General features: G+C 39.1%; 1 protein-coding gene across 1 annotated transcript in view; it reads right to left on the reverse strand.

The window, feature by feature from the left end:
* The window catches only part of PAWR (pro-apoptotic WT1 regulator), an 85,582-nt gene that overhangs the window by 13,857 nt on the left and 43,765 nt on the right, over positions 1-27,960 (reverse strand). Inside the window, 2 exon segments of the mRNA XM_054807222.1 lie at positions 5,698-5,732; positions 27,698-27,826. Coding sequence (XP_054663197.1) covers positions 5,698-5,732; positions 27,698-27,826 — 164 coding nt within the window.

The following is a 27,960-nucleotide window of genomic DNA, read 5'->3' on the forward strand; positions in this document are numbered from 1 at the left end:
TTGGACAGAAACATCCCTCACTATGGCTTCAAAAGGGCATGTTGTTTAAACAAAATTCAACTTGTTCCACTAGCTTACTTTCAATTAGCCACTATCAAAACTTCATTTTAAATGTGCATTCCTGTACTAGAATGCTGAAAACACTTCTGCAACTTCAGATGACTTGCTTTTGAAATTTTTTTCTGGCTGTACTTAAATAAAAATCATAGAGCGAAATCAACCCACATCACAGTTTGACTACTCATACACAGAAACAGAAGTTTCATTTTGGAACCATGTTCTCGTCATTTCTTTAAAGTAAAATCAGTTATTCTCATAGAGGCAGGCTTAACAGCAATATTACAGAAAGGTGGAATAAATCTTGCTCCTTCCAATGCCTCTTTGGTTCCCTCAATGTCTTCCTGAAGCACTGTCCAAACTGCAATTTCACCCAATTAAAATCACCCAGTCAAAAACAGATTTCATTGATTTCAACTATGACACATTTCTTTTTATTGCCAGAATCTTGTAACTATACTTTATTTGGAAACTCCTAATTAATTATGTCACTGCAATCCAGTCAGTTGCTAACAGCTTTTTTGGAAGAATGAGCAAAAGACAGTATTTCTAAATAGGCCACCTTGGACTTCTGTTACTTTGGACTGCTCAAGCTGAGTTCATGGCTTTCAGAGGTGAGCTAAGGAAAGGCAGTCTTGTCATCTCTACAGCTGCACGTTCCTAGCCTCCTCCACTTTTCCTGGGTCTGGCCTTCAGGTGACTGAGTAGGAAACCATTCAAGGAGCTGATGCAGCAATCCAGAGCCCAGCTAAAGGAAGCCATCGACTTTCAGCCACACTGGCTCCCTGAAGCACCACCCTGTCCGGTTGCATAAGCACTGCCTGGCAAAAGGGACAGTGAAGAACTGCAGTCGGCTCAACTTAGGCCATCAAAAACTTCTGCAGAAATAAACCCTAAGCACTTCTGCTTTCTAATAACATCGGCACTGGCTGAAAAGGGGATACAAAAGTCAAGAAAAGCATCCCGAGTGCCCCCTGTCTATTTTAAGTGTTCGTATCTGCACAGTAGTGGTCCTAAGGTAACAAGCTAAATAGACAATGCTTCAACAGCCGACCCTCGCTGCAAAACTTCCAAACACAGGCAAGCAGGCAAGTCTGGGCATAGTGTTATGAAGCAGTCAGTATTTTGCAGCTGCATTGTTTTTTTTTTTAATTAGTGAGACCAAGGTTAGTATGATGGAATGTAAATTGTTATAGTTTAAGCCTTGTAGTAATCTAAAACCACTGAGCAAGAGAATTTCAGCAGGCCTCTAACATTTCCTTCACAGCACCTCCAATGAGTGCTCTGGAGCACTAACTTCTCGTGATTTCTTCCTCATTTATTTTCCAACTCTTGCACGAATGTTAAACTTGAGTACAATGTAGTCTTTTAGAATTAGTGGGCAAGGGTCTCCATGTTAGTGTGCAGTATTACCCTAAAAGAGGGGAAAAAAACCCTCTGACATTTTGTCTGGAAGTCATAAAATCATACCATATTGTATTCATTTCCACTAGTAAGCAAACTTATAAGGGGAACACACCCCTGAACCACTAAGAGATTTTAATCTAACTCTTTCTGTAAACTGATCCAGCCTGATCTGTCTGATCCATGAACCATGCAAAAATCTTCAGAGTTATTTTAAATCCTGATTTGCAGGGTTTTCTTTTCAGTTTAAGACATTTCTAAAAAAGAAGCTAAATTGGTTCAAAAGCTAGTAGACAGTCTTAAAAAATAAGCTGTTGAAACAAATTCTCTGTACTAATAAAAATATTCCTATGTCCACGTACATATCTTACTTTACTGTTACTTGCAAACAAACTTTTTAGTTCACAGAACTCAAGAGAAACCTAATTTGTGTTTACACGTAGATTACACTCAAATATTTCAATAAACAGAATACACTTGTCATTCTCTTGTTTGAGAAATCAGTGATGACACCAGCTACGCTGATAGCATCAGACCCGAATCATTCTTACTGATGGTAATGTGCTTGTTGCTTTAAAATAACTACCCACGAAGCAGCGCAAAAAACTGGTAGACCCAGTTAACAGTAATAGAGGTTTGGAATGGCCAAGATGAGGTGTATCACATGAAGAAAAGCTTAGGGAAAAATGAAAGATGAGGAAGTTGATATGGGCTGTTACCACTAAAGGCTATCCACACATTTTAATGACATGAAGCTCATAGTCAGGACAGATGGCTGCTCACAACTCTCAAATACGCTCATGAACGTGTCCTGTGGCCTCCATGTCAGCATGACCCTAAAGATTCTGGTCACACTTTTAATAGATCTTACAGTACCACTCCAGATCACAACAGAACTATCACTTTCTTTTGAAAATATTTTATGCGGTTAATCATACAACTACTAAGGAACCCCTACACAAACTTTTGGGGTGTAAGTATGAAAATTCTTAAAAGTAAATTCAGAAGACAGGCTAAAATTATAGATTAAGATCCTCATCCCAAACTTTTATTTACTTTACTGCATAAGGAGACAGGCTCAGTTTGTCCAAGTCAGCCAGAACAGAAGTAGAATAACACAACAGCAGCCAGAGTTCATTTGTAAACATGTCTTCCAGTCAACGGGCACTCAGTGAAACGGGTTTCTCAGCAATGTCGTACAGAGGTTTAACCATGGATTGCTGCAGCCATATAAGGCAAAGTAGCCGCTGTGTCTGATTAAATAGGTAGTAAAATCTATGCAATTCCTTGAGCCCTGGAACATACTGAGAGAACAGCAATTCCATGAGAACACACAGCACAGATCCTTGTCTGCTCTTCAGTCTCTCTCGTCCTGCTAGGCCCAGGAGGCTGGGTATCTCAATGTAGACATGAAAACAGCTATATGGGAAAGGAAAGGGAAGGTACTGGAAGCCTAGGATGGTATCTGTAACTCAAGGCTAGAAGTCAGAAGAGGACAGAGTATGGAGAGAAAGGGGGGGGGGGGGGAGAAAGAGAACACTAGGACCTCAGTGGTTAAATATAAGGATATACGAGGAAGGAGGAGAGAGAGGAAAGAGTGTCTAACTGGGCTAGGAAATGGAAACCAGTGGAGAAAAACACTGACATGAAGAGATGTCACTTCTAGTAAGGAACAACTGGGGAAGAGGAAGAAAGCAAAAGAGAAGGAGCAGCAGTAGTAAAGATCAGGGAAAATGACCTGAAAATTTCTGGCAAATAATGCATCTATAATGGAGCCCCATATTTTAGGAAAACATTGGGGTTTTATTTTTTGCTGTCATATGCCTACAAATCTAGTGACAGATTTCCCCACCCACAAAGTACTGACCACCTGTTATCAGAGTAGGATAAGTAACAGTTTCAAATGTGATCTCAAAGTTGTTGTCCCTATGTGAGAACACGCTTTGCTCTCAGCTTTCTTTGAAAACCTAAGGGAGTACAGTCAAAACTGTTAAAAGCACATTAAGCTGAACATATTTGAGTCTTCAAGCAGCTTATGGTCTCAATTCAGCCTTTTGGCATTCACATTCCGGTTCTAGGTGTAATTACAGAACAGCATTTTTGATTTCCAAAGGACTTCTGCTGTATTTGGGACTTAAGTGAGATCTGAGGGATCTGAACGAGAATTACTGTAGAGCAGGCTGTTCTCTGTTAGACCTTCCCTTACTGCAGATGTTGGAAGGGGCAAACAAGCCAAACGTTGTCAGAACAGAGAAGGACTGTGGTCCTGACTCCTTTAGCAATCACACCAGAGAGTGAAGCCACTGGGAAACATATTTTGTTCAAGTACTCTTATCTGAAAAATTACTTCAGCAGAGGTAGAAATTTTCAAATATAGAGGAAAATAATCAGATACTGTTAACTTTAATCATAGCAGGCATTGTATACCTCATGGAGGCACAGTTAGAATAAAATCCACTTAGTGTTTGTGAGCACTGGGCACTGTGCTGACCTCACAGGAAAATAATCCTTTGTTTTCAAAGTGAGGTTTGAAGACTGTGCGATGAGTAAGACAGATGGCAACATATGTAACAAAATATTGAACAGCAGCTCACAACAAGTCAGATTCCTCCTGAATGTGATGCCAGTCCTGAGGGGAAAAGTTCCCCAACAAAGAACGTACATCCTACCTATAACTAAAGCTGACTGAACAAGACTGCACAAACAAGTCTTATTTTAGTATCTTCTAGCGTTGGAGTTTCCTATTTTTGCAATGCTAATCAGAAGAATTAGCTTATGTTCAAATAAGCTGCGAATGTGATTGTGCAAACTTCTACCCCCCACACAACTAAGTTTTAGCAAGTGAGTAAGGATATACAGCATGTGAACAGAGTAAAGATAAGGTTTATGAAAAGCCACAAAGCAATATGACACACACCACTAAGTATTTGGTAGATACAAATAGCAATGAAATTCTGCATGGGGACTGAAGACGAAGTGGAGACTGAACTAAAATGTGTTTGATTAATAAGAAAGTAATCATGAAATTACATAGTTATTAAGGATGTGACAATAACTCCACCCAGTGTGCAATGACAAAGTGATTTAAAAAGCCCCCATCAGCAATAAACTACTCAACTAGGTTTATGAGAACCCAGGAATATAAATATAAAAGACAGCACCACACCAAGAAATCTAAAGCATAACAGAATAGGTGGTTATTTTTTAGAATGAGGGTGGTGAGGCACTGGAACAGGTTGCCCAGAGAAGCTGTGGATGCCCCCTCCCTGGAAGTGTTTAAGGCCAGGTTGGATGGGGCTTTGGGCAAACCTGGTCTAGTGGAGGGTGTCCCGGCCCATGGCAGGGGGGTTGGATCTAGATGATCTTTAAAGTCTCTTCAAACCCAAACCATTCTATGGTTCTACAGGTGAACAAGTCTGAGGGGTAGAAAATACACTAGTGAAGACGAGGTAATTGTAGGTGCTCTTTGCGGTTACTTCTACAGCCAGGATATATATACACAGATGAATTAATCACCTACTCATTTTACCTGAGTAAAGGATATCTAAAACAGAATACATTCATGTGTCAAATAAAAATATGTTTACACAAATGCCTTGCTTCAGTTGACATATTTTAGACCCCATGTTAACATTACATTTTCCTAATAATTGTGACAGCTGTGTCAGTATTAATTCCACATGGGCAAAAGTTTCACACACTGGTCAGGTGCATCAAGAGCTTCTGAAATACTTTTCTGATTGAAGAATTTGAGTAATGACCAGGGTAACACTTGGCTCAAAGACAAACAAGTAACAAACAGGACATGCTACATGTGAGCAGCATCCCCCTACAACTGAGACAGTAGTATGACAAAACCATAGAAATTTCTTTCAATATTACTGTGGAGAGCAACAAAATTATCTTCCTGTATTAAAATTCAGAAGATGGTGGTTCATAAATTAAATGTGAAACTACTAGCTCCTAGGTAATGTGCAGTCAAGTTAGACATCTGCTTGGGAAACTGTTCTGCACTAGTAAGACCCTGCAAAATACTAGCTGAATTTATTTTAAAATAGTAACATAATAGAGGGGTTTTGATAAGTTTGCTGCATCTCTCAGGTCCTTACCCCAAAACCAGGCTATATATCTACAGTAGCAGCGTGGTGGCCTCTACTACAAACACCCATTTAATCAGCTTTATTTCTTGCAGAACCATATGTGTAAAGAAATGTGTTGTGTACGAAAATCTCATACCTTTTATACCTGCTTGAAACCATCCTGGAGGAGTCCTAAAAGAAACAGAAAGGAAAAACTAATTAACATTTTTCTTGTATTTGTACTTCCAAAATACTTTATCACTCCATAGAAAATGAAGCCTGCAGTTAAGAGCAGGAGACCCATGCCTCAACCAGCTGCTGTACAACTCTTTGTTCTGCACTACTTTGCTGTCAGAAATAGAATATCAGGATTATTGTCACTGTGTTAATGCTTCTGGACATCAGCTCCAAACCCTGAAATGACAACTTCTGGTTACATCTTAAAATTGGATGCACTTGCTCTGTCCCCCAGCACCCAGAACATGCAGCTTTACCAAACCAGTATACACCCTGCCACCAATATGCCTTCACCACCACTAATAATGCGGAAACACTTGTGCACTTTTGATAGCTGTTTATCTACTCGTGCAAGATCAGCAGAGCAAAACTGTTCCCGTTCTTCGGCACCACTGCTGTCCTTCTGGACGGAACAAAAATTGAAGCCAGCAAGTAGTACAGGGTTGAGACCCAAATCCATTTTTTACATATCAGCTGGGTCATGGTAACTACAGGTATGCTCTTGGCCATGCTAACCCAGGTGTTGCAGCCTGGCTCACCTTAGCTTCTCTCAGGCTAACTGAAGCCATCTTCTCCTGGCATTTACTATTAAGCAGCTAGGCTAGAAGTCTGTATGTGGATGTTTCGTGCTCAAATGTCAGACAGCGACTTGTCAAGCTACAGTAAGTCAATTTTTAGATCATTGCTTTCTAAGCACCTGCAGAGGCTTAATGCATTCTGACTACAAACTTAAAGAATACTCTGCATCTCCTTTGACTGCTATTCCAAAATTATCTTAACAACTGAAATAGTGAGAAACAAGACACATTTTAAATAAGAGTACACATTTTAAATACAAGTTCAATGGTGCAGAAGCTATGCATCATATTTTTTCTAGCTTAAGGTAAAGAATTTCATTACTTTTCAGATTCCTACAATGCAGTAAGAAGATGTTTTCACTAAAATCACATTTTGTTTGGGGTTGGTTTGGGTTTTTTTTAAATTTGAAAAAATCCATTATGCTTTTATTCTGACTCTGCAAAGATGGAAATGGAAACAAAAAGAACAGTGGGGAAAAGGACTCATTTATTGTTACACGATCCCTGAAAATACATCGATGCATTATGCACAAATAAGAAAACCTGAAATACATTTGCATCAATAATACTATGCTTGTAGCTTCCCAATACCAGTCTGATCACACAGAAAAATTAAGACATGTTTCAACTGGTAAATGATGGCTCAGATTGGAGTCAGTAAGACCACAAATATTTTTTAGGATGTTGTAAGAAGAACATGAACCAATTATTTTATTAGTCATAGACAAAACTCCCCCCAGCATCAGCAAAATATTAGGTAAAAAGTCAGGAAAGAATATTTAAGGAGTTAATGAACTAAACAATTGTATTTACTGGAAAAATAATAGCAAAGAATGAAATTCTATCTATGACACTAACTGCAGACAAAGGAATAAATGAGTTCTCAAAACAAGATGCAAGAGAAATTCCATCTACTTGGAAAATCCTACAAAACATTACACTACCTTCATTGGTCACTGCATTAATGTCTTTGTATGTAAACAAGCTAAAAAATAGGATAAAAATAATATTCTTTTTTTATAGAATATAAAGGTGACAAAAATATTTGTATTACAGAAACAAAACTTGGTCTTAAAAGTGCATTTTATTTTATGAAATATTTTCAACTCCTGCAACATGTGCTGCACTTTCCCTAATACAAGCACAAGAACAATATTAAAGTTAAGTCATGGAAGTTATTTAAAGAAACCCATAAAGTCGTGTAAAATTGCTATTTTAACACTGATAACTATTTTATCATTGATGACAGCATCTGGAAAGTAGCAATTCACAGCTATGAAACAGCAACCTAATTTTGTCTCTAAAAGGGCAAGGAAACAGAATTTAAAATGGTATCAACTCTATTTTTAAAGTTTACTAAGGGTACATTAGCTTTGAAAGGTCATGGCAGTAGAGGGAGGTTTCTGAGGGCTAGAAGGAAGTAAATGACACTCCTGTCTTCAAGAAGGAAGATCCAGGGAACTACAGGCCAGTCCATCACCTCAGTTGGTGATGGAACAAATTTCAGAGGGACATGAAGGTGAAACCAGCATGGATACACAAAGGGGAAATCATGCCTGACTGACCTGACAGCCTTCTACAACGAGATGACTGGCTTGGTGGATGAAATGCGAGCAGATGATGTTTATCTCAGTTTTAGCAAGGCTTTCAACACCTTCCTACATAACATACGTATAGGCAAACTGCTGAAATATGGACCAATAAGTGGACTGTGAGGTGCGAGGAAAAACGACTGGACTACCGGGATCAAACGGTTATAAACAGCAGCACGGAGTCCAGCTGGACACCAGTCACTAGCAGGGGCTGATACAGGGGCCAGTACTGTTTAACATCATCATTAATAACCTGAATGATGGAACAAAGTGCATCCTCAGCAAGTTCGCGGACTACCCAAAACCTGGATAAGCAGTTAATATATGTCAAATGGCTGTGGTGCCATGCAGAGGGACATTGACAGGCTGGAAAATGGGCTAACAGAGACCTCATGAAGTTCAAAAAAAGGGAAATGCAAAGTCTTGCCCCTGGGGAAGAATAATGCCAAGCACCAGCACATGCTGTGGACTGGTTGGAAAGCTGCCATGCAGAAAAGGACCTGGGGGGCCTGGTGGACACCAAGCTGAACATGAACCATCGATGTGCCATTGCAGCAAAGAAGGCCAATGGCATTCTCAGGATGCCTTGCCAGCAGGTCAAAGAAGGTGATCCTTCCCCTCTGCTCAGCCCTGGTGAGACCACAGCCAGAGTGCTGGGTCCAGTTCTGGGCTTCTCAGGATGAGAAAGACATACTGGAGTGACTACAACAAAGGGCCACACAGATGATTAAAGTTTGGAGCATCTGACAGATGAGGAGAAGCTAAGAATGCTGGGAATGTTCAGCCTGGAGAAGAGTACGCTCGAAAGGTATCTTGCCAATGTGTATAAACATCTGATGGGGTAAAGAAGATGGAGCCATACTCCATTGTGCCCAGAGGAAAGATGAGAGGTAACGGACAGAAACTGAAATCCAGGAAATTCAACTTAAGCGTTTTTTACTGTGACGTTAAACACTGGAAAAGGTAGCCTAAAGAAGTTATGGAGTTTTTATCCATGGAGATAATAAAAATCCAACTGGCCACAGTCCTGAGCAATTTGCTCTAGTTGACCCTGTTTTGTCCACGAGGGTTGGACTAGAGACTTCCTGACATCCCTTCCAGTCTTAACGATTCTGTGCTTCTGCTCTGCTCCGAGTTCTCCGTCTGCATTTTTTTCTCAGTTTAGTGAGTTTAAGCGAACACACACCTAACATCTGGCAGCTTCAGAGGATTTCATCCTGCCCTCTAATATTGTTATCTAGGGACTTGCCTATCTGAGCTTTTACAGAGGGCTGTAACAACCTGGTTTTTAGCTTTAAGACAGTCAGCAATGACTGAAAGGTGATTTGACTGATGTATGTGAAGAGATTCAAGTAGTTTCATCTAATATGTTAAGATACACGTTCACTGTATATTAATATATATACATACACACTTTCCAGTACCTGAAGGGGGCCTACAAGAAACATGGAGAGGGACTGTTTACAAGGGCAAGTAATGACAGAACAAGGGGTAATAGTTTTAAACTGAAGGAGGGTGGATTTAGATTAGATATGAGGAAGAAATTCTTCACTGTTAGAGTGGTGAGGCACTGGAACAGGTTGCCCAGAGAGATTGTGGAGGCCCCATCCCTGGAAGTGTTCAAGGCCAGGTTGGATGGGGCTTTGGGCAACATGGTCTAACGGAGAGTGTCCCTGCTTATGGCAGGGGGGTTGGAACTAGATGATCTTTAAAGGTCCCTTACAACCCAAACTGTTCTATGATGAGTCTATGAAATGACAGTTTTTAAAACTAAGAAAACAATTAACTAGCCCTTTGTAATAGATGTTTCTACAGTAAGTATTATTTGTTTTTATTTTTGTATTTAAAACTATGAACAAAAAGTTAAAACCACACACCTCATGCATAAAAACAATTTCCTCTGATAACCAAATTAATACTGCAGATTTGGTAAATTGTGGCTTTTATTATTTTGGAATCTCTAATGTAAATGCAAACCAATCATTCTTTACGGTGACAATGCAAGCACTAGGGAAATATATTATTTATCTCTGTTCTCATGTTATGAAATTTATTTTGTGTGTGTTATTTATCAAAAAGATGCTGGGAACAGGAATATATGTAGCTATACTATAAACAGCATTATGTGTCTATTAATAAAAAATGAATCTAAGCTTTCAAAGTATTCAAAAACTCTTAAAATGAGGCAAGCATCGCTTAGAATTTAAGATCTTGTCTCCTTTACCACTTTCAAAGAAGATTGGCAGAAAATGAGGCAGGGGAAGGAGAAAGGAGGAAGATTCCTTTTCTGCACAGAATTAACCTAAAAGCAGATGATTAGGCATGTATATCAACACTAATTTACAAATGTTGCTAATATTCTTTAACATTTTTAAACTTTTGAGTTTTAACCTATGTTTAAAATATCTAGTAATTACTATAAAAATTAATGATTTGTCAAAATAATTGTTTATGAGCAATGAAGAGATCAGTTTATTTGCACGTGTCCCTTTAAAAAAGGAATTCTCTTTAATGTCTCCGGAAATCCCGAACAGAAGAGCAATCAGTAAAGAAGTAACCCATAACAATTACGCTAATGGTTTCCCTCATACTGGTGAATAAATATTGCTGCCAAAGACATCTAACAACATCAGTTCTTCATCCAGGGCTGAAATCAAACACTCGTTTCAATACAGTATTCAAAACACAGCTTTAAAATTACTTTTACTTCTTGCACATCATCTCTGGCAGCTTGCGTTACCTTTTAACAGTATATACTACTGCTATTAAATTATATAATAGTCTTGCTCCACCTCAAGTGGGAGTGCAAGACTGAGATACATCAGCATTGCTCCAGGAAACTGGTCATGTCTACAAAAGTGTGTGTGCAGTCACGTATTAATGCATGACAGGGTGTGATTAAGTAAAAACAACCATGGAAAAAGCAAAGATTTGTCTTATTCTACATGAGCTCCTTCATCTGATTCACCACACAGCCTGACACACACACCTGCTGCACAAAAGAAAGAGAATGTGTAAGGGCAGAAAAGGCAGCTGAGACCATTTCCATTAATGAAACCACTTACCGCCAATTAAATTTCTGTCAAACTAGGATGTAAGCAACTTTGCTAACTCCCCTCTCTGCTCCTGGCTCATCCTGGCATTTCATCTGGCCAACAGAGAGATGACATAAACAAGCTGGTCATCAGGCTTTAAATAAATAGAGTTGTCTGTGTTTACAAGTGTCTGACAAAGATTCCCAGATGTTAAACCAACCCTACCATTATAAATCTGCTAGTTAAAAAGCACTAACAAACATTGTTTTTAAACATGTACAAACTCTGGAGTCAGCTGGACTATGAAAACAGTTCACTGGAAGTTTCACAAACAATTAAAGCAAATTGCCCGGATCAAATCAGGCTGCTAGGGTAGGCTGGTATATATACTGGCATGTAGAATACGTACAGTTTTAGAATTTGACTATACTCTAGTGTAAACTATGACTACGTAATTATATTCCTGCAACATGCAATATTAAATTTTGACTGAAACTAGCCATCAAAATAATTATTTTTTCATACGCAATCCAAAAATGGGCTTCCTACAAAGTTTCCTGTATGTTCTTCAAGTTGTGAGCAGATACAACTTCACTGCATGGAGGAAGGAGGCCTACTGCTGGGGTTTCTTGCCTTTTTACCTATCAAGGAACAGGTAGATCCTATCTCCAGCCACCCAGTCAAGTTAACTCCAGTCTCCTTCATGAGTCACATCTTGATTAACTACATCTACTTTCTTCTTACTTTCAGTACAGCTTTACATTGCCATACCCTTTGAAATGGCAGATATATATCTTCTGCAAAGAAAAGTTTCATTCTGATATTAAAGTGAGATAACATCTGAATGCTTGACGACTGAAAGGCAATCTGATCCTAATACAAATGAGGAATAACTGCAGGTGTGAAAAGTAGGAGAAAGAAAAATGAAATACACCTCTTCCCCCTCCCATCAAAATTCCCCGAAAGCAAGCATCTCTCAGGAGCAAGAGTCATGGAGATACCATTTACCTTCCATTCCTGATTCTGAACCACTTGAAAATTTCTAGAGATGTTTTTCATGGAATGCAACAAATTCAACTTTGAATGGAAATGCTTTCACCACTCATTATTTCCACAGAAACCATTCTTTCCAGAAGCACTCTAAGGTGCTTTCAAGAAGCTTAAATCAGCAATTAAAACACTCCACTACTTGCATGCCTTGTAGCTGCGCAGTTTCTAGATCACTACTTGGACAGAAGACTTATACGAACAAAACCATGCCAGGCTCCCTCCCCTTAATTCTCCTAGCTGTCAAGATTTTATGCCTATTTCTGAGATTCATTACATTTTATTTTTTCCTGGTGTGGATTTCCTGGAGATGACCTTAAACACTCTTTACTCACCCAATAAATCTCTTTTACAAGCAGTCATTCTAAAAATGAGCTTTTATTTCTAGAACTGTTAAGAAAGCATGAAGTTATCACCACCTATTAATCAGTTACAAAATAAACTGAAACAGGAACCTGGTAAGATTAAACAAAAATAAAAGCTGACCTACTGTTCTTAAATAATCTGACAGAATTTTTTGTATTTTGATCTTCCTTTGATTTGTACTCTGCCAAATTGGAATGAACACATTTTAAAAGAGCCTTGTTTAATTTACATTCAACTGACCTTTTTAAAACATGCCATAATGAATAAAACATAACAGTATAAAACTTTGAGCAGGAAAAAGACATCCCTATATTCTGGAGATTAAAATTCAATTGCCAGAACTATTTTGATATTGTGGCACCCAGAAACTTAATTCCAGGTCAGCAATATAGAACAACCTCTTCAGTGTGAAGCAGTTGATGTAGACAAGCAAGACCTAAAAAATTGTCATCCAAGAAAAGGAAGATACAATTTCTTGACCTGTGCTAAAGAGGAAATTTAAGCTTAATATACCCTGTGGTATATTTCTAGTACCTGAAGGGAGCCTACAATAAATCTGGAGAGGGACTGTTTACAAGGGCATGTAGTGATAGGACAAGGGGTAATGGTTTTAAACTGAAGGATGGTAGATTTAGATTAGATAGTAGGAAGAAACTCTTTACTGTGAGGGTGGTGGGACACTGGAACAGGTTGCCCAGAGAGGTTGTGGAGGCCCCCTCCCCGGAAGTGTTCAAGGCCAGGTTGGATGAGGCTTTGGGCAACCTGATCTAGTGGAGGGTGTCCCGGCCCATGGCAGGGGGGTTGGAACTAGATGATCTTTAATGTCCTTCCAACTCAAACCATTCTATGATTCTATGCAGAGTAACCTAAAAATAAAGAGCACCACAAGTTACCAGTTCCCTAGACTGAATTTTCCAGGCCCTTTCATTGCAGCCCATATGAAATTCATGCATCTCAAACAGGTTCCACGCAGTCTCTTCTACCTCTTGGCTATGCAACCCCTTGGGGAGAAAAGCCATTCAACGTATTTGTTCAAAAGGGAAATCTGAAAATTTGCCATTCTCTGTGATGTGCATGTGTGCTTCTGGACTGTGGATGAATGATGTCCTAGGAAAAACTATACAGTTCTCTCTGCCTGACAGAGCAGAGCCTCAATGAAGCACTGCACATCCAATATGCGCATGTGCAGAGCCTGTTCATGTGCTGGTTTGCTATTCTAGAAATCAGGAGCAATGAAGACAACCATGCAAAGAACTCCTTTTCCCAAAATTTACCAGGATCCAAGGGTACGTACCTACGAGCTTTGTCTCAGCACCAGCCTCGTTTGGCTCCTGCAGAGTGACTCAAACGTTCTTGCACGCAGCCTGCCTGGGCACTGCACCATGCAGACGCAGGCATGCCCCTTTCTGAGCCCAGCTGAGTGGGAAGCATCGTTCAAAGGCACTCGAGTGCCTCAAAAAAGAGCTGCAGCACAGGCAGCAACACTGAAATCTGCCACACAAATGCTCATTCTATCCTGACCTACTGAAATATATTCACACCATGTTCCCCTAAGTATTCTGTACTACATGCCTCATTTGTCTCTAATTACTTCACTGGATAAAATCCAGTTATTCCAACTAGTCCAAATGTGAAGGAAAAAAATCAACTATATTGGTATACCAGTTATTTAAATGTGGCACAATTTTAGGTGAGACTGATTTCACATCACCTTAATGTAATTTTAAAATCTTTACATAAGGGGTTTTATCTGGTCTTACATAATAATTTCACAGTTGCAAAGATATACTGTTTTATAGTAAGAAAAACTCATGAGAACATGTAGGTTCATAGTGGTTCTTTGCCTAAAAAATAATATGATCTAAATCTAATGCCTAACTTTCTGAACTACCTCTTGGCTGATGTGGTTTACAAACCTATTTGTATTTTTATACAAAGAAATGGAGGATTTTTAAGTTTATTATTTCTTATAGTTCACCTGTATCTCTTAATCAGCTTTAAAACAGAGGTTAATAACAGAGAATGGTAAAGGTTGGAAGGGACCTTGTATTTATATTACATATACTTATATGTAAGTATTTCTATGCACTATCTTCTCCTGTTCAATTAGAGCATATTGTTTTCATGTAGATTAACAAGCATAGTCATGTGATTTAAGTAAAATATATTATGTTTACAATGTTCTAGAGGTTTCAAAATTACTATATGTAACTTGCAAAGCAAAATACAGCAAATTATTAATTACAGATGAAAATTTGCTCAGAAAAAGGAGACACCAACATGACAGAAAATTAAAGAAATACAGTGGAAATTATATTTCCAGCTAGCGATCAGCCTGTTTAGTGGGCTAAAGCCCAAAGGGAAGTGGGGGAGGACGGGACGACACAAACGAAAAAACACAAACAAACAAAAAAAAACCAACAAAAAACCCACCACACAGATTGGAAAAACAAATTTAAGTCAGGGAAAAGTTAAGTGTCCTTACTTCCATTCACTTACTTAAGTGAATCTTATCTTTATTTTTTTACAGCCTCATTTACTACCTTTAATTAATCTGTAATTAATTCAAACAAGAACTAACACAGACATGCTGAAACACCTGGGTGCAAGTGATATGCATTATTCCTGTGAAGCCAAAGAAATTATGACTCATCTCCCTGTTTACACAGAGCCAGGAGGCCAAGGAGAAACACTACAAGAATGTCTAGGGAGTCAAATCAGATGTCTAACAGGAAGGTAAGTGGCCTCAATTCTTACCTATGAAGAAAAGTATCAAGGACTTTAGGTGAGAGGAAAAAATCAAAGAAATACTTGCAGATAAATCAAGTAACTCCCAGTAAAGTGTCATGAAGAAGAAAACAGCTCCCAAAAATAAGGAAACTGGAAATACTAAAATACATGAACAGAGATTTTTCTTTATTTGCTATTCTCTCTTTCTAAATCCAAGCAATGTCCAATACTAAAGAGCCAGAACAAGAGTTCAGGACAAGTAGTTAGGCACTCAAAACAAAAGCTATTAAGGAGCTGATTAGATCAGACTGACAAGATCTGAGGTGACTCACTGACAGAGCAGAGCTGGAAAAATTATCAGAAAGACAGTGATTATATTCAACACATGACCTTCATGGATCAGTGTTGAATAGTCATAAACTAAAACTGTGAGCTTCCTAAAATTCCCTGAAAAGAAAGGGAACTTGGAAATACTTGCAAAAAGCTCCCAAATTCAACATGTCAGTCAGTCATAAGCAAATAAAGAATCAATACCATTGCCAGAAACCTGAAAAACACCTCCAACACGTAAGGAAAAGGTACAGGATCTAAAACACATCACTTGATGCTGAAATAGGAGAACATTTAAAAAAATATAGAATTCAGATGGGCATAAACCTTTATGGCTCAGTGAAATTAAGTGTTGTGTGAGGATCTTGAGTCACAGAAGAGCTAAGTCACAATATGAAACCCTCAGCAGAGACGATGACAGTGAAAACACAAACAGAATTTGCTGAACTACCTTATAGCAAGTGTAACAGAATTTGCTGAACTACCTTATAGCAAGTCTAAGTATAAAATCCTGCATGGAGCTATGTGCATAGTCCCTTCACAATACACTAGCCTGTGTCCAGACACACAAAGAGACAAAATACAATTTCCCAAAATTACTTTCAATAGGATTTGTCTCATACTTTACAGAGCATTATAACTTGTTCATCCTCACCTTTGAGTGCTGAGCTGCTTGTTGACTTGTCTACACAGTGGTTTGCACACTATGTACTAGAATCATAACTAGTGATAAAACCAACTTCTTCAGTGGAACCAGTTTAAAACAACGAACCATCCTGCCCACCTCTACTAGGTGCTGGCTCCAAGAAAAGAGAGGCCCTTGTCAATCAGTTTACCAGCAGAATGGGCCTGACCGCTTCTACTAACAAAAGAGTAAATGGAGGCAAACAAGCCAGAGACTACTCTATGGCTCCAAAGCCAAGTGACACAGAGCTGCCACATCCACACTCCAAAGCACTTGACTGTGGGTCTCCTCCATGTCCCTTGTGGTGTCCCTAAGAAATAGTAATATGTAGTTTCCCCCTCAGTTAAAGGCATCTGAAATAATGCGAGGGCTGAACTACAGCCCAGAGGGGTCTTTTTATAGCATGAAACCTAGGTCTGTGCTGCACAGCCCAGTGTGTTGATTCAGGGCATGCAGCTGTTTCTGAGCTAGCAACGGCTACTAATGTTCTTGTAGCACTACGCAGCAGCCAAACCTGGTGCTGTGATGTTCATACTACAGGCGAGGACTGGTTTCTGGCACATTATTCCTCAAAAAGTCCTGAGGAATGATACAGGAGAGCACTAGGTAGCATGAACCAAAACCATGCCAGAAAACCTTGCTAATAATTAAGCCATAGGCTCTATCAGCAGGGCAGTGGTTGAGCTCACACCCAAGTCTTGCTCTTTTTAGCAGTATAAACTTAGACAGACTGTCTCCACTAAACAACTCTGAATTCCAGGTTCCTCCTCCCTCCTGAGGCATCACATTAATTACACCAGACTACAATGCTGTAGAGAAGGAGGCTCCCCCCTCATCCTCACCTCACTATAGAACTGTAACATGCACCTGCTAAAAGCACAAGCACATCTGAGTAACTACCACTATGATACTCTCTTAGTACAAGTAACACAAATGTATGATCCATGTTATAAAGATGTTTGACAGCTATTGCTATGTCTGTTTCTGCAGAGCTGTAGAAATTTCTGCTCATCCTTCTGCAACAGTGAGCAAGTTGTCTCCCCTCTCCACCTTGCACAAAGACATCCAGCAGGGATCCCCTTGGTCCATGCAGGTTCTTACAGAAGAGTGTCCTCCCCCTCTGTACACACCCCACAAATACTTTTAACTTCATTATCCAGGTTTCACACTTGTTCCTAGCATGAAAGCATTATTAACTAAAATTCTCTCTCTAGAACAGAATAGCAGAAAAGGGCAGGAATCAGGAACATTACCATACCCTACAGAAGCTTTGGTATCAGTCAGGCTCTGTCATCTATTTGTACAAGCAGATATCCAGAGGGACCCTGACGGGCTGGAGAGGTGGGCCCATGTGAACCACATGAAGTTCAACAAGGCCAAGTGCAAGGTCCTGCACGTGGGTCGGCGCAATCCCAAGCACAGCTACAGGCTGAGCGAGGAATGGATTGAAAGCAGCCCTGAGGAGAAGGACTTGCGGGTGCTGATTGATGAGAAGCTCAACATGAGCCAGCAGTGTGCGCTTGCAGCCCAGAAAGCCAAACATATCCTGGGCTGCATCAAAAGAAGCGTGACCAGCAGGTCGAGGGAGGTGATCCTGCCCCTCTACTCTGCTCTTGTGAGACCCCACCTGGGGTACTGCGTCCAGCTCTGGGGGCCCCAGTACAAGAGAGACATTGAGCTGTTGGAGAGAGTCCAGAGGAGGGCCACAAAGCTGATCAGAGGGCTGGAGCACCTCTCCTGTGAGGACAGGCTGAGAGAGTTGGGATTGTTCAGCCTGGAGAAGAGAAGGCTCCGGGGAGACCTAATTGCGGCTTACCAGTACCTGAAGGGGCCTACAGGAAAGATGGAGAGGGACTGTTTATCAGGGAGTGTAGTGACAGGACAAGGGGTAATGGGTTTAAGCTGAAGGAGGGTCGATTTAGATCAGATATTAGAAAGAAATTCTTTAGTGTTAGAGTGGTGAGGCACTGGAACAGGTTGCCCAGAGAGGTTGTGGATGCCCCATCCCTGGAAGCGTTTAAGGCCAGTTGGATGGGGCTTTGGGCAATGTGGTCTAGTGGAGGGTGTCCCTGCCCTTGGCCAGGGGGGTTGGAACTAGATGATCTTTGAGGTCCCTTCCAAGCCAACCATTCTATGATTCTATATGGCAGGAAGCCCTTCCTTCTTCAATAAATTTGTATTTACCCAAGGACTCTTCTTCCCAAGAAATCTCAGCTACGGTGTATCATTATACTCTACTGGATCACATTTTTTTCCCTCTCAAGAAATTTTAAGAGAAGACTGGGAGGAGATACCCACTTAGACATCATCATTTTTGACAGCTGAACAGAATTTACACATTGACTCTTTCAGAGGTAAAACAATCTTCTCAAACCAGCATTGTTAGCCGAGTTAAAAAGTGATGCCAATCCAAAAAAGAAAGCATGTGGGAAAGAAAATGAAATTGCTTCACATGAGGCCTCTGCTGACTGCTCAAAACATTTGCTGGGAATTTGAGAAACTGCTTCCTATTCCTTATGGCCATATAAAGGCTCCAAACCAGTGTAACACCAGCTAATGCACCAGCTTACGCAATTCTGGAGCACAGCTTCATGAACTCAACAGTGAAAGAAACAAACAGTGCAGCAACGAAACATATGCCTGTTCATACAGGCTGAGTACATAGCAGCAGCATCTGTAGGTAAGAAAAAAGAGAAGTAAACAAATCCCCCCCCCAAATAAAATCTTAATGGAAGGACTGCAACCAAAATAATAATTTACATACTTTGCTTCCCACTTGGTCTGCACAAGGATTTATAAAGTACCTGAAGAGCAGGCTGTGCTGAAACCCCTGCAGATCCTGGACACAACCGTGAATCTAAAGCAGGAGTAAGAAGCCTCCACACCGCCTTGCCTTCACAGATACAGGCTTGATTCAGTTTTAGTTTTAATGCAGGTCCTGTGATGAATAGTTGTACGTGTGCACAGGCACACAAACCCGAGTATTCAACTGTAAGAGACTTCATGGGTACATTTAACTTCATTTGCTGGGAGTGAAATGCATTCCTCAAACAAAATTTTAAGCTTAAACCACTTATCCACTAAATTGAACTCTACTGAACACAGATGTTAAAAATGTTCATCATTTTGTATTTCTTTCTAAGATAAGCTAAGTTTGCTTGTCAAAGGTAATCAAATTTCTGCTGAGAATGATCAGGCACTGAACACAAACGATGCCTTCCACAAACAAACAGAAAGATTTCTCTTTTTGATCAGTTGTTATGAAGACAAACGTTGATAACCATGTATCAGTACTTCTCTACAGGAGGAGAAGTCAGATGACTCAAAGGAGGGATGCCCAACCTCCAAGCCTCAAGGCCACATGTTGCGGGCCAAAACGAGGCTTTGGGCAATGTGGTCTAGTGGAGGGTGTCCCTGCCCACAGCAGGGGGGTTGGTACTAGATGATCTTTAAGGTCCCTTCCAACCCAAACCATTCTACGAATTCCAGGAAAACAACTTCATCTGGCTCGTAGCCAGCTTGCAGCCACCCACTTTCCCTTCGGTCTCACATTAGTAACTGCCAGCTCTCAGCTTCCCAATTTCTGAGGGGTGAAGGGGACTGCAATTTCACTTGTAAGCACTTTCCAAAAGCAGCAGTATTCAATAGGGCACATGCAATAAGAGTTGAATCAGATTTGCTGATCATGTGCAGATCCTTTGGGAACATAAACCCCACTGAACATGCATGGATCAGCAGCACTACACATAGGCACACATATAGTAAATTTGCTCACGAGAGGAGAGGAGGAGGATTTTGGCAGAGAAACCTATGCTGCTGTAACAATGTCTATTACATATCCCATTCAGCTGAAAAATCCAGACTCCACTGTTTCAAAACTCAGTTTCTATTAAAAAACACACACACAAACACAATTTAACTAAAAACTAACAATCTCAATTTTGCAAAACAATTCATTCAGTCTTTAAAGCCTCCAGTTATATTGGACAAGACCACCATGCAACATTAGTACTCCTAAACTACAGGGGGTGGTTGGTTTTGTTTGGGTTTTTGTTTGTTTGTTTTCCCCCAGTCTCTAATAATAGAGACAAAAAGCATTTAAAGAACATTAAGACTGCAAAGTCAGCCAGTTCAGAAAAGGTCAGACTTACGTAACTTTCATTCAAATTCTTACATGCATCATGATACTGTCTTTCCTGACATCATCACACGATGTATTTTTCCACAAGATCTCTCAGGTGGAACACAAAAGAAGAGTACTCAGTGAGTAGTGTTCAGTATTTTGCATTTGCTTGTTTTTCACAAAGTGGCCACCATGCCCTATTCACTGCTATTCACATACTCAAACTGCACTGAATATATGCCCATATTGTTAGAAACTAACTGGAGTTTCATAAGTGATCATGAAAGATGGAATTCCTGTGTTCCTGTTTTCCTCACACAGATCACAGGAAAAATCTGGGTCTCCCAAGCTATGCCAAGCATGGCAGATAAACATCTGAAGCACCTGGTTCATGTCATGAGCTGTACAGTGCAGCAAATTCCCTGCAACTGATGTCACTTACTTTAAAAATACCGTACACACAAGACCTACTTTAGATGCAAATATATTTATTGAATTTGAAAACTTTTTAACCCCTTTTTATGGGATCCTCTTTAGACATACAGTAAAATTTCCCCATAAGTCCATTGCATTCGCTGTTATCACCTAAATGCTTTGTGAATAGTAGCAACTGTTTTCACACCATCTCTGTGAGATGGATCATGCTAACCAGCAAATGATTATGACTATTATCTGCTAACTTCTGTTACCAGAATAACTGTCAAATATCAGTCTTACTATCTGATTTTGCAGAATTGCATATCACTTCATATCCTCAAACACAGCTCCTCCTAACTTACACCTTTCTGTATTTTAATCACATTTTATTTACTTTCTTTTTAAAACAATACCAATATTATAATCACGTTATATAAAATAATACTTGGCCTAACATCTGAAGAAATATAGCATAAAAATTAAAACATGTCCTAATACATTTGGGCATGCCCTGTAGTACAACTGAATTTTTTCTATGGGCAGAAATTAACACAAAGTAACATCATGACAATAGACTAATAAAAGATGAATTATTACTCTTGAATGCACACACACAGATTTCTTCTTTGCAAGAACTACACGAAACCTAGATGCAAAACATCTTTGAAAAGTTGTGGTCAGGTATGAATACAAACGACTATCATTACCACATACTTTGGAAAGTAATTGCAAAATGATGCTGTATGACATTACAAAATAAATGCAAAATAAAAAGCCAGGAAATGCAAAATAGACAAGTATAAACTACAATATGAGTTGAGAAGCTTATTTGGTAGCATATTCTTGGCATAAGATCCAAGTATAAAACTCCGGGGAAACTTGTGTCAAGCAGGTTTTCAGCTGTGTTTCCTAATGGAGATGCACATAACACTTCAGTTCCCTGCATTCCTCAATTTATCACACAGCTAAAAAGTCACCAGAGACTTTTAGTCCCTAACTTAATTTTATTTACTGCTTTCAGCTTATAAGGTGCCTCTATTAAACATTTACAGCTTTGCAACACTGGTGTACTGGTGTACATCGCTGCTTCAGAAAATTTCAGCACATTGGGTCAACATCTAAAGTAAAGGATGGTATTTAAGCAATCAGAACTGCACCAGAACACTTATGTGGGAACATCTTTGGACCCCGTTTCTTTTAGAAATTGCCTGGACCATTATGGTGGAATGTTAACCTTTTTTAGAACAAAAGGTTAAAAAAAGATCAGATGCATTTTTATTTCAATTTTCATAGGCTCTTGTATGACTTATGGCTAAATGCACAAGTCATAACTAAATGGTCATGCTAATAAATCAAGTTTAGATTACTTCACCAGCCATCAACCTATTCACTACTGAAGGTGATGATGAACCCAATCTGCTGTGGCACAATTTTATAATTATACCTTAGGTGAATGCTGATTATGTAGACAAGAATTTCATCCTATCCTCACCTGCAATCAACTAGAAGGATTCTTTCAAAGGTACTGGGCAATTTCTACACTGAACAGAATGATTATCCAAGCATCTACCACAAGCAAAGCTCTTGCAGAGAACAAAAACTTGCATTGCTGCTACAGAGAGGAGTGAGAGCAATCCTAAGTCATGGCAATGCTATCGTGTATGCAAGACAGTGTCATGAGTTGGAAATTAGAGCAACTTCTCCTTTTGTTGTCTTGGATTATAGCTCCACAGGAATTCAGTACTAAGGTCAAGCTTTAGCCCATCTACTAATGCACATAGTTGGAATTTATTTCAAGAATATAATACAGCATATAGTATAAAGGCAAGGTTCAGTGCTACAAATGAAGTGACATTTTTGTCTACCAAATGTGTCTAGTGCTGTTGACTGTGACTGCGTTTAACTGTCTTGAATGTATCTTACAAAGTTGTATCTTGTATAAAATAATTTGGTAAGATTCAACTTCTTAAAATTTCTTGAATTTCTTGTTGGTGCACAATCCAAGAGCAATACGGGAACTCCAAGAAATGCCCATTACAATTCCACACACAAAACAAATTAATGGTTGGAACAAGACAATGGTTGGTGCTTTTGCCAATATGTATTTACTCAACTATTCCCACATCTTACACTTAAATGTCAAACTGTTCACAACTGATGAAGTTTTCTGCAGTATGTTCATAGAGTGCACAGCACAACAACGAGCATTCATAGACACTACAGCATTTGAAATAAAATCTGAGCATAAAGGAACCAAAGATAACATGAAACAAAGTATTTCAACCACCTTCCAAAGTATTGAGAATGACAGTTCTGTGTGAAAAACATCCAGTTGTGATTTTAAGGTTTTAAGGGATGGATTAATCTTCTCAGCCTTCTCAATTTGCTCTCCAATTTTCCAAGAACACCACAAAGTAATACAGACACCACAACATGGTATCACGCTCAGATATCACTTCTATAATGATGTAGAAGTCATATTAACCCTTCCTGCCACGGGCTTGCCCCAAGAAGGGCACGTATTTGTGCATCTTGTCCCCTAAAATATTCCCCAAACAACAGAGTTCCAGGAGACAGGTGACCATGGAATCAGCATAACCTGGATTCTTTGATGCAAAATGTAAGGCCTTGCATATGCTTATTGTTTTTGAATATTAGCATAATAGTAGCATATTTCCACCTTCTGGAATTCAGCCAGTCTTCTAAGAGACTTAAAAAAATCATCAGTAAGCTAATAATTTTTCCAGCCAAATCTTGTAGGTTTTTTCATGCATGTTATCTTTATACCAAGTACATGCTAACATCTTCTTCAATTATGAAAAGATGTTCATTAACCTGAACATAATATCATTGCTATCAAATAGTTTTGTACTATTTTCAATTTTATGATCACTACTAAGCGAGAGCTAGATTTATATAATTGCTGGACTCCACTGATTCCTAAAATAGTAACTTAGGTAACTTTAAAATAGTAACTTTGTTTGTCCTTAGCATTACAAATGTTTAAGCTTATTTATAACAGTTCTAACCTTCATTACATGTAACTTATTACTCTTAGCCTGCATGTCCGTACACATCGGTGAGTAGTCCACAGCGCAGTGACCCACAAGCCGAGAACCAATGAATTGCAGCATTAAAAATAGGAGAAAAATCAAGCACGGAAGTCAGAGCCAGATATAACACTTGTTTTGTGTTTGGGAGTGGATTTAGTGTTGATTCACCTGGTGAGGTGGGGCTTTCCACGCTATCTTTTGCTAAATTAAGTAACAGCTCTGATTGTAATTGTTTTTCAATGTTTATAATGTTGCCAGACCTATCATCTTCCTTATTTCCAATATAAAATAATGGAGAAGCTGACTTCAGCCAAGTAGTTCTGCTTCAGGAAAAATGCTCTCAGGTGTGGTATATTTCTACATCTATTCTTAAACAAATCATGTATCTCCATGCTTTGGATCAAGGACTTCCAATTCAGACAGTTTTCAAAAATTGTGCATTTTGCCAATGAGAGGGATAACAGCAACTTCTGACAATGTGAAAATAGAACTGAAAGATCAGATTAAGAATTGGAAACAAAACGTTATTCAGCAACATATTTATCTATCATACTTTAAGTCAATATTAACTGTCTTGTTTCCTATATAACTGTCACAGTAATTATGTATTTACAAATTTCATAAAATTATTAATGGAATGGACAAATCAGTGAACAACACATCTATAACTACAGAAATGTATTCTGCTTGGTAGAACTTGAATAGATATTGGGCAATGGCAACTAGAATTGATTGAATTCTTAGATCTAAAAGATAAATTCTACTTTTAAGAACAGAATTAGGCTTAACTGTTGCACAGAGTAGAATCAAAAGGAAACTAAGTCATCAAAGCTGAAGTAACACCACTGTCAAATTCTGTTCAAATTGGGGAAGTTGTAAGTCTTCTAATAAAAAGCGAGTTGACAGAGTCAGTAGTAAACTGATTAAGTCTTAGCAGCTACAACTTTCTAAAGTTCCATCTGTTTCGTACATGTGCCATCCTGGGTCTTTGCCAGATCTGAGGACTGGGACTCTCTTCTGTATTGTCAGTGACAGGACACCCCTGCTGTGCTCTGTCAACAAAGTAGTAGTGCCTGTTTGAATACGGAGGTGACAAACTTGGAACCGTGTAGACTACAATTAATACAGACAGCCTGGTAACTAGAAACTGAGATTGTTGGTCAAGAAGAATAGAAAATATGTATTAAAAAAATGGGGCACGGGAATATAGCCAAAGCGTTATGTAATAATACAACTAGGGGAAACTAAAAGTGACGACTTTCAGAATATTTGTTGAGGAAGTGAAAACAGAGTGAACACAATAAGAGTTTAACAAACAACTTGGAAAAAGTATAAAAACATTTCAGAATGAGGAGTCCTGCCAAAGAATCTGCAAAGACAATAGATCAAGTTATAAGAGACGCACTCAGAGGAGGCAGTTTCTCTGCAGAAATATTTTTGTGGTGTTCATCATGGAAAAGCATGGTAAGGGTCTCACAGCAGAGCACTTACTGGAAGACTCAAAGGGTCTGTTTCAAACAGAAGCGCTGGTAGAACTTAAAAACAAATTAACAAAACAGGAAAAAAAAAAAAGCTAGTTGGCAGAATAAGAAGGTATTTATCCCTTGAACTTTGAAGGAACTATTGATGTTACTGAAAAATGTAACGGCTAAACTACTCTGTATAGACTGTATATAATCTCTTACTTAAAACTGCCCTAGTACTGATGGTTAACATAATCACATTTTTTAAGAAGATTCTAGAGTAGACAAGAGAACTGTAGACCAGTAAGCTTGATATTTACACTGAATAACGTGGTGCTAGTCAGTCTAAAACAATTAGGGAATAAGTGAGTAAATATGATATAGTGTGTAAGAGTCACCAAGGCATTTGTAAAATAATTACTTCACAAATCTAACACAGCTTTTTAAGTGAAAAAACGTCTAGAAGAGAAAGTTAGTTGGCAGCCTACTGAGGTTGAAATTGGCATTCCCCAAAGCCTCTTAGAGAAATTAAGCCACACTGGAATAAGAGCTGAAGTCCTTCTGTGAATAAATCACTGGTGAAAAGACAGGAAATAATGGTGTCCCTGACGGTCAGCTTTTGCAGTGGATGGAGCACCAAAAACAGTTCCACTGGGTCCTGTTCTGGGACCTGTGCTTTTCAACATATTTGGGAAGTACACGTCCACAGATGCTACTCAGAACAGAAAAGATGAGGGTCGACAGTGAAAATATGCACAATTTCTGTATTGGGAGTGGCTGAGAGGTGAAACAGGAGATGAAATTTAGTGTACGTAAGCACTAAGTGAGACAAAAAGGTAAACATGCTTCTAAATTTACATATGCATCAGCCTCTGAACTGGTTTTTATCACTCACAGATAACCCCAAAATGTTAAGTTAGAGTACACACACATGACAAAAATAGTAAACTCAGTGCTCAGCAGACAAACAGGCAGATATGAGGAATTGTCAGGAAAGAAACACAGAACAAAACAAAAATCACCATTAAACCACTCTGTAACTGCATGCTGTACTGAACTCTTCAGTTCTGTCTCCTGATCCCAAATAAAATATAGTCAAACTGGAAAAAGTACAGAATGTTACTGAATATCTCCTATGCAAGGAACAACTAAATAAAAGAGAATTCTTCAGCCTAGAGAAGAGGCAGCTGAGAAAGGCCGTGCTCTCTCTGAGGCATCAGCCACATAGAGAGGAAGCAGTTGTTCCCCATGTCTTCCACTGGGACACCTTGGTGAAATCACATGGAAACAGATGGCAAATGACAGGTTCACTTAAACAAAAGGAGACTGTTCTTCACATTCCAGGTAATTAAGCTGTAGAGCTCTTTGCCGTAGGCTCTTCTGAAGGTTAAACGTATCCATGAGCATATGAAAGACTGGGCAAAATTTTAGAAAGAAAGTGCATCCAGATACACTAAATTCAGTGATGCCCCCTCTGGTTCAGGATATCCCACTGGTCATTTGAAAACTATCACCATGTGCTTGCCTTGTTCGTGTATTTTTCTCCCCATGCACATGCTATTGCCTCTCTTAGAGGCAAGAGGTAGAGCTGGATGGATTCAGTGTGTACAGCTGTGTTTGCACATGCTGTTAGGTAACAGAAGAGAAGGAGAAACAAGACTGGCTAGAGAAACTTAAGTCCAAAAGGAAAGAGAATATTTGCCACAGGCCATATAGTATGCAGGAGGGGTGTATAGAATCATAGAATCATTTATGTTGGAAAAGACCCTTAAGATCATTAAGTCCAACCATTAACCTAGCACTGCCAAGTCCACCACTAAACCACGTCCCTAAGCACCACATCTACACATCTTTTAAATACCTCCAGGGATGGTGACTCAACCACTTCCCTGGGCACCCTGTTTCAGTGCTTGGCAACCCTTTTGGTGAAGAAATTTTTTCTAATATCAAATCTAAACCTTCCCTGGCACAACCTCCTCTTGTCCTATCTCTGGCTACTTGGGTGAAGAGACCAACACCTATGTCGTTACAACCTCCTTTCAGGTAGAATATACAAAATATGTTATACAAGGCATACTTAGGGAATGTTTTAGTTTCAATACCAGAATAAGTAATTACAAGTTTGTTAATTGATGATAAATTAAATTGGGAAATCAGGTAGTGATTTGAAAAGTTTACCTCCAATTAACTGAATTTTCTAAAACTACAAGTATTTTTCACTTGAATCTCCAGGATTCTCTTCCTCTTACCGAATGAGTGTTTGGTGGATATCAATACCTTTACCTCCAAAGGCCCTAGAGAAACAAGGCATTCTGTTCTCAGAACTAGGTCTCAGTAGTGTTGAGTTTCGGGAATGGAACCTCATACTGGTTTTAGTAACGTGACAACTCCTGAATTTCATGTTTGTTTCTATATCATGTATAATCTACTGTTAAGTAGGAGTACAAAGAAGGTTTAAAAACCAAGTAAAATATCAAAACAACTAAGTGTTAAGACCTCACCTGTAGTAAGTATGAGCCAGGGGCATCTGCACTGGAATTCTCATTTTGTATCGTATTCTGCTGCGTAATAGCATCCTCCTTCTTTCGCTCCTTCTGCCCTGCTTCATCATCTTCATATTCATCAAGGCTCTAAAACCAAAAATTTTCAGTTACAAGATAGTCTGTGTATGTTGCTTCACATGCTTCCCATATTTCAGAAAATTCATGCATCGGGTAATTTTTTCAAAGATTAATTTTATATTTCAGAAAAGTTTTAATTAAAT

Source organism: Grus americana, chromosome 1, assembly GCF_028858705.1.
Source record: "Grus americana isolate bGruAme1 chromosome 1, bGruAme1.mat, whole genome shotgun sequence".
NCBI lineage: Eukaryota > Metazoa > Chordata > Aves > Gruiformes > Gruidae > Grus > Grus americana.